The sequence below is a fragment of the Ovis canadensis genome, chromosome 9 (genome assembly GCF_042477335.2).
Source record: "Ovis canadensis isolate MfBH-ARS-UI-01 breed Bighorn chromosome 9, ARS-UI_OviCan_v2, whole genome shotgun sequence".
NCBI lineage: Eukaryota > Metazoa > Chordata > Mammalia > Artiodactyla > Bovidae > Ovis > Ovis canadensis.
Window position 1 is genome coordinate 92,199,368 of NC_091253.1, and position 14,531 is coordinate 92,213,898.

The following is a 14,531-nucleotide window of genomic DNA, read 5'->3' on the forward strand; positions in this document are numbered from 1 at the left end:
CAAGTTTAACCTGAGACCCAAAGACAATGCTTACAAATAGACCGTCTCTATGGACGGAGGAGTCTGGTAGGCTGCAGTCCATGGGGTCCTAAGAGTCAGACACGACTGAGCGACTTCACTTTTACTTTTCACTTTCCTGCATTGGAGAAGGAAATGGCAATCCACTCCAGTATTCTTGCCTGGAGAATCCCAGGGACAGAGGAGCCTGGTGGGCTGCCGTTTATGGGATCGCACAGAGGCGGACACAACTGAAGCGACTTAGCAGCAGCAGCAGCAGCAATGAACTTTTCAACTCTGGACCATTCAGAATTCCAAGAGGAAATGTGTCCCATTTCCGTGGGTTTTCCTCTTTTAGCTCTCTAAAGCCTCAGGATTAAGTATGAAGATCTTCTTTCACCATCAGTATAATCCATACATAAATACACTAACATAAACAACTGCACTGTATCTTAATTCATTTATACATTTGTTAATCTCCACTTGCTCTAAATCAGAAGCCATACTAAGAACTGGGGGGGTCCCAAGAAAAATAAAACAATGTATTCCTGCTCTTAAGCAGCTCTCAGTGTTGAGTTTTATTTGCAAAAATGTAATATTTTAAGCCATCATTAATTCACAATTGAAGCAGGCACTTATTCATAGCTGAAACCACAGACTTGAGATGGGACAGAGAAACGGCACAACGGAGGCGGAGTGGGCAGGAGACGAGATCACTAAAAACGCAAGAAAAGGAACCAGGGTGTCATTCTGGGCTGCGAGCTAGAGCCTCATTCAGAATCCAGATCCGCCAGCTACGAGCAACACAAACAATTCTGCTTTTTGCAATTAGTATGTATTTTATAATTAAAACTCTTTAATTACCCCAAACATTCCTTGTTTCATAGTTTTGAAGATCAGATGAGAACACCGGTCAAAGTACATGGCACAGAGCTTTGTAACTGGGAAGCTCAACTAGTCCACTAGTGTTTTAAAATGGAATATCCCCTTAATCAATTATTAACACAATTTTGTTAATTTAATTGACATTAACACACGTTTTGTTAAGAGTTTTGTTCATGATGATAACGCTCGATGACAGAGAGTAAAGCAGTAAGGTAAACAAAAAAGTAAAAGCCTTCAAGTCAGCCAGACCTAAAACCACATTAGGACTGGAGCCTGCCACCAGAAGGAAGTTATTTTATCATCATGGACAAATTTTCACAGAGTGGGAAAGAATAAATGTTAGAGATATAAAGGCCTCAAATACTGATGCTCACTTCACTCTTCGTGATTCCTAAATAAACGCATTTCCCAGCTGTACTGGGTGCCTGGGGTCTGGCTGCTCAGCACACAAACCCAGTCCTACTTCAGCCCCTTCCCGGTTCCTCTGCAACGGTGAGAGAGGGAGGGGAGCTGCCACTGCCCCGCCCTCTGGCGGCAGAAGCAGGGCCTGCACCTCAGCGCAGCTGGGACGGGCTCCGCTCCCGGGAAAGTCTGCACTGCTGCCAAGGCCGAGCCGGGGGCAGAATCCTGGCCCCCTGGCCCCACAGCAACTTCTCATCCATTCTGTGACCTACACACTCCTCTGATAAATTCATTTCCTCCTTAAGTAGTTCCTGTTGTGTGTAAACAAGAACCCTAAATCAAGGATACTTCCGTAAAACTAATAAATATCAGTGCCATGAAATTATTTCAGTATCTTTTTCTCCATGACTGAATATACAAAGATAACGGGAGCAAAGGATTCTTCCGCTGTAAAGATGGGTGGAATAGATCAAAATCCACTTGTTGAATTTTCTTTAAATAGTCCTCCAGAGCAACCTAGAAAAAGAGAATAAGGGTCACCAGATCATATGGAATAAGTCTTTTAAAGAAACAAAAATAAAACCAGCAGGTATTAAGGCTACTTTAGTATTCCTGAGATGGTCTTCCGCATGCTAAGACTGTAAATGAGAATTTTTAAGAGAGAGAAAATAAAGACATCTTCTAAGACATTTGGAAGTTATGAAGCCAGTAAAACTGTATCACAGAGCTAGGACTAGAAATATCAAGCCAATTCGGATCATAATTTATAGTGTTCTGGTCAAAATGTAAAAAACAAATGATTTGCAGATCTTATTACTAGATTCTGTAGAATACAAAAGGGGTGTTTCAATTAAGGGAAAGGAACACCCACCCCCCCCACCCCCCCCCGGCCCCCTGCACAGAAATGCACTGTGCCATGAGCCAGAGCCCAAGTTGCTTAAAACAATATTTTGTGAAAAAGTTCAGAGTCTCTATATTCTTGTTAGAAGAAAATCTGCAACCAGGGAAAACAATCCTAGGTCCCTTAGAGGTCACGCCATGCTCCCCCATCACACAAAACTTGGCAAAGTTTTCTCTGGGATGGGGGCGGGGGGGCAGGTTGGAAGACACTGCCGATGGGCAGTGCTCTTCATGGTTTTCAATGTTACTAATCTGTAAATTTTTATCGTATTGCAGTAACTTCTTATTACACAGAGAAGCACCTAGTTTGGCACTGCACAATGCAAAGCGGCCCCACCGCCCTCTCACCCACGCGCACAGCGCCCCCTGGAGTTCTGCGGCACAACCTGGGTGTCCACAGCTGGCTGGGGCTCGTCTACAGGACTGGGTTTTCTCCCATACACTACCAACGAATAAGTTTACATATCAACTCAGTCTCTACTTCGGAATCTCTCAACTTATATACACACATCAGGTATGTGCATGAACGCGCACAGCTGCAAAAGACTTGGAAACAGTCCAGAAGTTCTTTGACAGAAACAGATAAATAAAATGTTCACATGATGAAACATTAAGCTGCAGTGAAATTAAAATGTATTTAGATGGAATAATATGGATAAATCTTAGCAACAGTATATGTGTGTGTGTGTGTATGTGTAACCTAGAAGAAATAAACAGAAAATGACCCATTTTTATAAAGCTCAAAAACAAAAACTAAGCAACTTACTGGTTAGGAATATATAAAATGGGAAAAGCATTTTTAGAATAATAAATACCAAGTCCAGGACAGCTACCTGGAGGAGGAAGGCAGAAGTAAGGGGATGAGATGGGGAAAACACATGAGCGCAATGGAACAGCAACATTCTAGCTTCTGGATGGAGCAGTGAGTTCACGGGTATTCATTATGTTATGCTTCACAATACATGCACACATATATAGATATAGTCATTTGTAGATATCAAATAAAAAACACTTTACAAAAGAATAAAAGAAAAACCTCTGAAAGTATTTTAGTGGACTCTCACATGTTCTCTTTGTTTTGGGGGAAAGAAGCTCATATTATTCATAATGATATGTGACTCATTCTTTGGCTGTGGGAGATCATCATTGTGGCACGCAGGCTTCTCCAGCTGTGGTGACCGGCTTAGCTGCCCTGCAGCACGTTCAATCTTCCTAGACCAGGGATCAAACCCGTGTGTCCTCTGAACTGGAAGGAGGACTCTCAACCACTGGACTCTACTGTAACCTGCTTTTTTGAATCATTCAATATATTGTGATTAACTTTTCATCTCTAAGAATTTTATTATATACATTTTAGTAGTTTTATAATATCCAATTATAGGAATAGTTACTGAAATTAAGGTGCAAGTACATAATAAATAATTATACGGCCATTAAATATTAATAAATATTTTTAATGATGTGGTTAAATGCTTGATAAATAGGATACTACCATATAAAGTGTGATTTTAAATGCACACAGAAATTCATTAAAAAAAAAGAACAGAGTAAATAGCTTTTATCTCTGGGTCCAGGAACTGTGCTATTTATGGTATGATAATTATTTTCTTCTAATATTCTTTTTATATTGTCCAAATCTCTATTATGATAATATATTACTTTTATAATCAGGAGATTTCACTGAAATACAAATGAAACAGACCTCAAAATTAGAGCTCAACTAAGCATTCACAAATCAGGATTTGGTTCAAAGTCTGAGTAAGTGAGTGAGTGATTAGCTCAGTCGTTTCTGACTCTTTGCGACCCCACAGACTGCAGCCCACCAGGCACCTCTGTCCATGGAATTCTCCAGGCCAGAATACTGGAGTGGGCTGCCATTTCCTTCACCAAGCAAAGTCTACTGCTAAGTCACTTCAGTCGTGTCCGACTCTGTGTGACCCCATAGACGGCAGCCCACCAGGCTCCCCCATCCCTGGGATTCTCCACTCAAGAACACCGGAGTGGGTTGCCATTTCCTTCTCCAAGGCATGAAAGTAAAAAGTGAAAGTCAAGTCTCTCAGTCGCGTCCGACTCTTAGCGACCCCATGGACTGCAGCCTACCAGGCTCCTCTGTCCATGGATTTTCCAGGCAAGAGTACTGGAGTGGGGTGCCACTGCCCTCTCTGAAGCAAAGTCTGGCTAATGGCAAATAAATTGTTCAAGGTAACAAATTCACTGTGATATTTTCAAAGATCTTATAATTTCTGAATATAGCTTCTGAAAACCATGGGCTTCTCTGGTAGCTCAGCTGGTAAAGAATCCGCCTGCAATGCAGGAGACCCTAGTTCAATTCCTGGGTTGGAAAGATCTGTTGGAGAAGGGATAGGCTTACCCACTCCAGTATTCTTGGGCTTCTCTTGTGGCTCAGCTGGTAAAGATTCTGCCTGCAAAGCAGGAGACCTGGGTTGATCCCTGGGTTGGGAAGATCCTCTGGAGAAGGGAAAGGCTACCCACTCCAGTATTCTAGTCTGGAGAATTCCATGGACTGTATAGTCCATGGGTCGCAAAGAGTCGGACGCGACTGAGCGACTTTCACTAGCACTTCACTTTTCTGAAAACCTCATCTATAGAGAACAACATATGCTATCCCGGGCAAGTCATTTTCAAGTCATTTTTAGTTTTTTATTTTTTAAATTTTAAAATCTTTAATTCTTACATGCATTCCCAAACATGAACCCCCCTCCTTCCTCCCTCCCCATAACATCTTTCTGGGTCATCTCCATGCACCAGCCCCAAGCATGCTGCATCCTGCGTCAGACATAGACTGGTGATTCAATTCACATGATAGTATACATGTTAGAATGTCATTCTCCCAAATCATCCCACCCTCTCCCTCTGAGTCCAAAAGTCCATTATACACATCTGTGTCTCTTTCCCTGTCTTGCATACAGGGTCGTCATTGCCATCTTCCTAAATTCCATATATATGTGTTAGTATACTGTATTGGTGTTTTTCTTTCTGGCTTACTTCACTCTGTATAATCGGCTCCAGTTTCATCCATCTCATCAGAACTGATTCAAATGAATTCTTTTTAACGGCTGAGTAATACTCCATTGTGTATATGTACCACAGCTTTCTTATCCATTCATCTGCTGATGGACATCTAGGTTGTTTCCATGTCCTGGCTATTATAAACAGTGCTGCGATGAACATTGGGGTACATGTGTCTCTTTCAATTCTGATTTCCTCGGTGTGTATGCCCAGAAGTGGGATTGCTGGGTCATACGGTAGTTCCATTTGCAATTTTTTAAGGAATCTCCACACTGTTCTCCATAGTGGCTGTACTAGTTTGCATTCCCACCAACAGTGTAGGAGGGTTCCCTTTTCTCCACACCCTCTCCAGCATTTATTGCTTGCAGATTTTTGGATCGCAGCCATTCTGACTGGTGTGAAGTGGTACCTCATTGTGGTTTTGATTTGCATTTCTCTAATAATGAGTGATGTTGAGCATCTTTTCATGTGTTTGTTAGCCATCCGTATGTCTTCTTTGGAGAAATGTCTATTTAGTTCTTTGGCCCATTTTTTGATTGGGTCGTTTATTTTTCTGGAGTTGAGCTGCATAAGTTGCTTGTATATTTTTGAGATTAGTTGTTTGTCAGTTGCTTCATTTGCTATTATTTTCTCCCATTCAGAAGGCTGTCTTTTCACCTTGCTTATATTTTCCTTTGTTGTGCAGAAGCTTTTAATTTTAATTAGATCCCATTTGTTTATTTTTGCTTTTATTTCCAGAATTCTGGGAGGTGGATCATAGAGGATCCTGCTGTGATTTATGTCGGAGAGTGTTTTGCCTATGTTCTCCTCTAGGAGTTTTATAGTTTCTGATCTTACATTTAGATCTTTAATCCATTTTGAGTTTATTTTTGTGTGCGGTGTTAGAAAGTGATCTAGTTTCATTCTTTTACAAGTGGTTGACCAGTTTTCCCAGCACCACTTGTTAAAGAGATTGTCTTTACTCCATTGTATATTCTTGCCTCCTTTGTCAAAGATAAGGTGTCCATATGTGTGTGGATTTATCTCTGGGCTTTCTATTTTGTTCCATTGATCTATATGTCTGTCTTTGTGCCAGTACCATACTGTCTTGATGACTGTGGCTTTGTAGTAGAGCCTGAAGTCAGGCAAGTTGATTCCTCCAGTTCCATTCTTCTTTCTCAAGATTGCTTTGGCTATTCGAGGTTTTTTGTATTTCCATACAAATCTTGAAATTATTTGTTCTAGTTCTGTGAAAAATGTGGCTGGTAGCTTGACAGGGATTGCATTGAATTTGTAAATTGCTTTGGGTAGTATACTCATTTTCACTATATTGATTCTTCCAATCCATGAACATGGTATATTTCTCCATCTATTAGTGTCCTCTTTGATTTCTTTCATCAGTGTTTTACAGTTTTCTATATATAGGTCTTTAGTTTCTTTAGGTAGATATATTCCTAAGTATTTTATTCTTTTCATTGCAATGGTGAATGGAATTGTTTCCTTAATTTCTTTTTCTACTTTCTCATTATTCGTGTATAGGAATGCAAGGGATTTCTGTGTGTTGATTTTATATCCTGCAACTTTACTATATTCATTGATTAGCTCTAGTAATTTTCTGGTGGAGTCTTTAGGGTTTTCCATGTAGAGGATCATGTCATCTGCAAACAGTGAGAGTTTTACTTCTTCTTTTCCAATTTGGATTCCTTTTATTTCTTTTTCTGCTCTGATTGCTGTGGCCAAAACTTCCAGAACTATGTTGAATAGTAGCGGTGAAAGTGGACACCCTTGTCTTGTTCCTGACTTTAGGGGAAATGCTTTAAATTTTTCACCATTGAGGATAATGTTTGCTGTGGGTTTGTCATAGATAGCTTTTATTATGTTGAGGTATGTTCCTTCTATTCCTGCTTTCTGGAGAGTTTTTATCATAAATGGATGTTGAATTTTGTCAAAGGCCTTCTCTGCATCTATTGAGATAATCATATGGTTTTTATTTTTCAATTTGTTAATGTGGTGAATTACATTGATTGATTTGCGGATATTGAAGAATCCTTGCATCCCTGGGATAAAGCCCACTTGGTCATGGTGTATGATCTTTTTAATGTGTTGTTGGATTCTGATTGCTAGAATTTTGTTAAGGATTTTTGCATCTATGTTCATCAGAGATATTGGCCTGTAGTTTTCTTTTTTTGTGACATCTTTGTCAGGTTTTGGTATTAGGGTGATGGTGGCCTCATAGAATGAGTTTGGAAGTTTCCCTTCCTCTGCAATTTTCTGGAAGAGTTTGAGTAGGATAGGTGTTAGCTCTTCTCGAAATTTTTGGTAGAATTCAGCTGTGAAGCCATCTGGACCTGGGCTTTTGTTTGCTGGAAGATTTCTGATTACAGTATCAATTTCCGTGCTTGTGATGGGTCTGTTAAGATTTTCTATTTCTTCCTGGTTCAGTTTTGGAAAATTGTACTTTTCTAAGAATTTGTCCATTTCTTCCACGTTGTCCATTTTATTGGCATACAACTGCTGATAGTAGTCTCTTATGATCCTTTGTATTTCTGTGTTGTCTGTTGTGATCTCTCCATTTTCATTTCTAATTTTATTGATTTGATTTTTCTCTCTTTGCTTCTTGATGAGTCTGGCTAATGGTCTGTCAATTTTATTTATCCTTTCAAAGAATCAGCTTTTGGCTTTGTTGATTTTTGCTATGGTCTCTTTTGTTTCTTTTGCATTTATTTCTGCCCTAATTTTTAAGATTTCTTTCCTTCTACTAACTCTGGGGTTCTCCAACTCTTCCTTTTCTAGTTGCTTTAGTTGTAGAGTTAGGTTATTTATTTGACTTTTTTCTTGTTTCTTGAGGTATGCCTGTATTGCTATGAACTTTCCTCTTAGCACTGCTTTTATAGTGTCCCACAGGTTTTGGGTTGTTGTGTTTTCATTTTCATTAGTTTCTATGCATATTTTGATTTCTTTTTTGATTTCTTCTGTGATTTGTTGGTTATTCAGAAGCGTGTTGTTCAACCTCCATATGTTGGAATCTTTAATAGTTTTTCTCCTGTAATTGAGATCTAATCTTAATGCATTATGGTCAGAAAAGATGCTTGGAATGATTTCGATTTTTTTGAATTTATCAAGTTTAGATTTATGGCCCAGGATGTGATCTATCCTGGAGAAGGTTCCATGAGCACTTGAAAAAAAGGTGAAATTCGTTGTTTTGGGGTGAAATGTCCTATAGATATCAATTAGGTCTAACTGATCTAACGTATCATTTAAAGTTTGTGTTTCTTTGTTAATTTTCTGTTTAGTTGATCTGTCCATAGGTGTGAGTGGGGTATTAAAGTCTCCCACTATTATTGTGTTATTGTTGATTTCCCCTTTCATACTTGTTAGCATTTGTCTTACATATTGTGGTGCTCCTATATTGGGTGCATATATATTTATAATTGTTATATCTTCTTCTTGGATTGTTCCTTTGATCATTATGTAGTGGCCTTCTTTGTCTCTTTTCACAGCCTTTGTTTTAAAGTCTATTTTATCGGATATGAGTATTGCCACTCCTGCTTTCTTTTGGTCTCTATTCGCGTGGTATATCTTTTTCCAGCCCTTCACTTTCAGTCTGTATGTGTCCCTTGTTTTCAAGTCATTTTTAATCAGCAGAACCTTTTCGTTGAAGAAAGGAACTAACAGATGCCCCACACACAAAGCACATGGGGTGAGACGTGCCCTGGCTGGAATGAGGAATAGGACAGCAGCAGCTCCCTGGGACTGTCATGCAGTCCCGCCACTTTCTCCTCGCACAGTTTGGAAACTGAGAACTGGGCTCCAGCCCCAGGAGTCTCTCTGATCCATTAGGTCTGCGGTGCACCCCCAAATCTGCATTTCCAACAGGACCCCAGGCAGGTACTGCCAGCCCAGGGACCACGCCACCAGCCCAAGAGACTGGTTCTTGGCCTAGCTGCACTTCACGATTTCTGGGGGAACTTGTAAGTGGTATCAATGCCTAGACCCCACCTCTTAGACACTGATTTAGTTGGTTTAGAGATAAGTCCAACATTGTTTTCTTTTAAAAGTTCCAAGTGATTCTGACAAACAACCAGAGTTGAGAACAACCTTTTTTTCCACAAAAGTGAACAAAACAGTCTTTAACCTTCTTGGGGCTTATAAGTCAAAACAGGTGATGGTACATCACCAAATGATCGAATAAATAACAATTAAAAATGGTGATTTAGAACGTGTTGACATAGAAAGAGAGGCTCGACATCTCATTTATACCAAAAATACACATGTAATTATATGAATATAAAAAGTCCGAAAAGATGAACAGACATTATCTCTGGAAAGGATGGAATTGAGAAAAGATTCCAACTTCTTCTTATGCCTCTTGTTATATGAACATCTAAAATATTAATGCATTACTTTCACAATAAGTAAACTCAGTAAAGAAACGAAATGATTTCAAACACTCAGATCTGAGACCTAGGACAAAAGATGTCAAGGGACAGAAGTGAATCTTTGAACATAGGGAGAAAGGTAGAAGGTATGTCTGGTACTGTAGACAAAGCTTGAGTTTTCCATTTTCAAACATCACAAATCTTTGAACCTTGGTCTATAAATTGAAGTAACCACACTGAAGAATAATGTATGAGATGATCTGGCTCAGAATCTGTTTCCCATAATAGGTGCTACTAACCAGAAGTTAGTCTCATTTTTTAATGTATTTTACAACAATGGTTCCTGAACCTGGCTACACATCACAATCACCTGGGTAATTAAAAAAATAAAAATCATCACAAATCCTCTTCGGAATGCACACCCCACAACCCCAAGAGTCTGAGTCTTAGTAAGAAGACCCCCAGGAATCAGTATCTTTGAAGAGGCTTTCCGAGATGATTCTGATGCAGCCAGCTCAGCACTGCACTTTCAGGAGCCAGGGCTACATTATGGCCACTACTGAGAAAAAAATTAACAAGTACACCATTAAGTCATACTTACATGGCTGCTGCTGCTAAGTCGCTTCAGTCATGTCCGACTCTGTGCGACCCCAGAGACGGCAGCCCACCAGGCTCCCCCATCCCTGGGATTCTCCAGGCAAGAACACTGGAGTGGGCTGCCATTTCCTTCTCCAGTGCATGAAAGTGAAAAGTGAAAGGGAAGTCGCTCAGTCGTGTCTGACTCTTAGCGACCCCATGGACTGCAGCCCACCAGGCTCCTCCGTCCATGGATTTTCCAGGCAAGAGGACTGGAGTGGGGTGCTACCGCCTTCTCCGACTTATATGGCTAGAAGCAGCCTAACACTCCCATGAGGTGGCTTCTCCTGTGACTCCCATTTCACCTATGAGTAAACTGAGGGACATAATGATTCAGGAACTTGTTCCACAGTAAGTGACAAAGCAAGTTCAAAGCAGTGCGGTGCGGCTGCAGTCAGCACTGATGACAATTCCACCCACCTGCCTCTGGGGAACACAGGCATGACCTTCACCGAGAGCAGAATGTTAACCAACAAAACCTACCCTAAGGGACGAAAACAAAAACAAATACTAGAGACTAAAGAACTGCACTGGAAACCTTATTTAAAAAAAAGAAAAAAAGCTATACACATCTGCTTTAATAATTAAACAACTTACTCTGTTAAGCTACTTACAGTCTGGAGAAAAGCAGGAAATGCTTTCACAGGAACACTTCTGTGGAAGGACCTAGCCTAAAAAGGGAAGACAAAGGAAAACTGGTTTGAAAGACAAGTATTTCTGGAAATTAACCCTCTCCCTCTGAAAGTGAACACAAAGCAACACCAGCAGTTCCAAACAGCACAGCCAGGGCCTTTCTTGAAAACAAGAAAACAGTTATCTCCTGCTGGTTGAGATTAACTTGCCAAACCTAAAGAAATCAGGAAAAGGCACTATATTAAGAATTCTATTCTTCTTTAAAACAAAATTATGTATTTCCTCTGCCTCTGCCAGGTGTTACCTACGGCACGCAGCATTTTCAGTTGCAGTGTGTGGGACCTAGTTCCTTGACCAGGGGCCGAACCCAGGACCCTTGCATTGGGAACATGGAGTTTTAGTGACTGGACCACCAGGAAGTCCCAAGAATTCTATTCTTTCTGACATGGGTTTTGGTATTTCCAGCTGCCACAACTTGGACCACCATTGCCCCCCACCACACACAGAGGAACCCTGGATACAGAAGGCCACCTGCACATGATATGTGGATCTTCAACTGCGTGGAGGGCTGGCACCCTAAGCCCTGTGGTTGTACAAGGGTCGACTGTATCTGCAGATCAGTCCCAGCACCTCCCCAGCCTGGACGTCAGCCTCTCTTGTCTAGATGACTATAAGACCCTCCCAGCCATGCTTCCTGCATCTGTGTTCCCCTACTGTTAATTCCTGTCACACAATTAGCCAAATTAATGTCATGAAGTCACTGTTTAACTGTAAATTAACTCCCTGATAGATCATGTCTCAACTACTCATCTTAGAATTCAAAGGCCTCCGCATCTCAAAACTAATCTTACCTATCCAACCCAGTTCCCTAATGCCCTGGACTACAAAGCCTCGACCCACCTGGAGTAATGCCCACCCTCCACCTCCCCAAGCCCACTTCTGTCTACAGACCTCTGTTTACATCGTCAGAAACTGCTTCTACTCCCTGACTCATTTCTCAACCCACTGTACTCCAGTTTTATTTATTTATTTATTTATTTAAAGAATAGGTTTATTGACAATGATTTCATAATATTCTAAAGAAAATTTCAAAATTTCTAAACTTAAAATGTTTAAAATCTATTTTCATTGGTGTACTCCGGTTTTACTCCATCTACTAAAACTGCTCTCTTCGAGATCATTCAGTTTACTGATCAGCATCCTTCTTTTCTCTTCAATCTCTCTGAGGAATGCAGGACTTTAGTATTTCCCATTCTTGGAATCTGCTCCTCCCTTAGGTGTCCAGCACACTGACTCCGAGTTCTCCTTTTTCCTAATAAACGGCCCTTTCTCTTCCTACCTGAGAACTGGAGGTGGGTTCAAGGTTCGGCCTTCGGCCTTCCTGCCTAGATATACACTCTCTTTGGACAACGGCACATCCACACCTGGAGCTTTAACCCTAAGCCTCCCATCTGGGTGACTACCCGGGCTGTGTCTCCAGTTCTGACCTCCTCTTACAGCTGTCACCCTGCAATCTGCATTCTGGCCCACTGCCTTAAATGCCCTCGAATCCCCTTAAATTCAGTGATGCCCGGAAGACTACTGATCAGCAGCCAGCACACCACTGCTTTTCTACTGCAGTCTCTGACTGGCACCAGCACGATCTATAGTTGAACTTCATGGAACCCTGGACTTTCCTGCTCCTGGCCCTGCTACAATCCAATCAGTGATCAAGTCTAGTTGCTTCTTCCTCTGTTCCGTGTGTGCCAGGTGCTGTGCTCAGTCGCTGCAGTCGTGTCCAACTCATTGCGACTCCATGGACTATACCCACCGGGCTCCTCTGTCCATAGAATTTTTCAGGCAAGAATACCAGAGTGGGTTGCCATGCCCTCCTCTAGGGGATTTTCCGAGCCAGGGATTGAATCCGCATCTCCTGCATCACAGGTGAATTCTCTTCTGCTGAGCCACTGGGGAAGCTCGTTATATGCATATATGGGCTTCCCTGGTGGCTCAGAGGTTAAGCGTTTGCCTGGAATGCGGGAGATCCGGGTTCAATGCCTGGGTCAGGAAGATCCCATGGAGAAGGCAATGGCACCCCACTCCAGTACTCTTGCCTGGAAAATCCCATGGACGAAGGAGCCTGGTGGGCAGTAGTCCATGCGGTCACTTAGAGTCGGACACGACTGAGAGACTTCACTTTCACTTTTCACTTTCATGCAATGGAGAAGCAAATGGCAATCTGCTCCAGTGTTCTTACCTGGAGAATCCCAGGAACGGTGGAGCCTGATGGGCTGCCATCTATGGGGTCACACAGGATCGGACACGACTGAGGCGACTTAGCAACAGCAGCAGCATGTATGTATATACATTCACATACATACATATAAAGCATCTACCCTCCCTAAATCAGACACACTTTATTTTTTAATGACTTATTATGGCTGAATTAGTTGGTAAGTATTAAATTAATTGGTAAGTATTAAACCTAGATAGCACACTAAAAAGCGGAGACATTACTTTGCCAACAAAGATCCATATAATCAAAGTTGTGGTTTTTCCAGTAGTCATGTACGGATGTGAGAATTGGACCAAGCCAGAGAATTGATGCTTTTGACTGGGGTGTTGGAGAAGACTCTTGAGAGTCCCTTGGACTGCAAGGAGATCAAACGAGTCAATCCTAAAGGAAATTAACCCTGAATATTCACTGGAAGAACTGATGCTGAAGCTGAAACTCCCAATACTTTGACATCTGATGCAAAGAACTGACCACTGGAAAAGACCTGATGCTGGGAAAGACTGAAGACAAGAGAAGGGGATGGCAGAGGACGAGATGGTTGGATGGCATCACCCACTCAATGGACATGAGCCTGAGTGATCTCCAGGAGATAGTGAAGGACAGGGAAGCCTAGCGGGCTGTAGTCCACAGGGTTGCAGAGTCGGACACTACTGAGCAACTGAACAACCACAAAGTATTAAATATGAGAATCACTTCTTTGAATTTTCTGGGCTTTAATAACTTAAGTGGAAGTTTTAATTTCAGAAACTATTTTGACTGAGCAAACTAGATAAGTTACAAAAATACTTGCTGCAACAGATTTGCTCTTACATTGTATACTGCGAATGAGTACACCTGCAAGATTCAAAGACCACCATGGTTTCGGTGACACATTTCCCTCTTACCAACCTCTTAGGAGATGTCACAGGTATGAAATGAGACTGAGCCACAGGACAGGCACAGCCTTTTGGACTCCCCTGCAATTCCTGTGGCATTCACTCATATCCTGGAAGCAATCAGGTTGAAGCTACCAAGAGGGTTTAAGAATGCAATAAATCAGACACCCTTTCAAATGTGGCAATAGGAAATGACTTACTAGAGATGATTATTAGAGTATGCAGGATGGAAGCCAAATATAGCCCGGTGAACAGGGTCACAGTGGTGAGGGCCTTGAGGTACAAACACAAGAACGTGTATTCCAAAAAGGTTAGCTGGGAGGGAAAAGCAAGAAACAGAAGGGCCCCACAGGCTGCTCAACAGAAACAGCAGCAACAAACTAGAAGATGAACGGGGCAAGTTGTCAGAGAGGCCAGCTGAAAACACCAGCTGGGAACTGCTGAGGAGGGAAGGTTCTGGAAGGGCGGAAGAGGAGAGGCATCAGCCTTGACCAGGCAGGAAGACACACTCTCGCCTGAGAGACAGAGAAACAGTGAGCG

The 14,531-nt window shown here is 41.7% G+C and overlaps 1 protein-coding gene and 1 non-coding gene across 10 annotated transcripts in view; both read right to left on the reverse strand.

Moving 5' to 3' along the window:
- Positions 1-542: 542 nt before the first annotated feature.
- Positions 543-14,531, reverse strand: part of NDUFAF6 (NADH:ubiquinone oxidoreductase complex assembly factor 6) — a 44,286-nt gene continuing 30,297 nt past the window's right edge. For 7 of the 9 annotated variants that reach the window (XM_070292515.1, XM_069600580.1, XM_070292512.1 and 4 more), the window contains 2 exons: positions 10,823-10,879; positions 543-1,800 (listed from right to left, as the gene is read on the reverse strand). In XM_070292515.1, coding sequence (XP_070148616.1) covers positions 1,672-1,800; positions 10,823-10,879 — 186 coding nt within the window. In that variant the 3' untranslated portion in view covers positions 543-1,671. Of the gene's footprint in view, positions 1,801-10,173; positions 10,880-14,531 lie in introns of all 9 variants that reach the window. The other 2 variants (XR_011259072.1, XM_069600582.1) reach the window with 2 other exon arrangements.
- LOC138446378 (small nucleolar RNA SNORA14) lies at positions 14,013-14,147 on the reverse strand. The gene has a single exon (XR_011259311.1). It is a non-coding gene; the product is annotated as a small nucleolar RNA SNORA14 (small nucleolar RNA).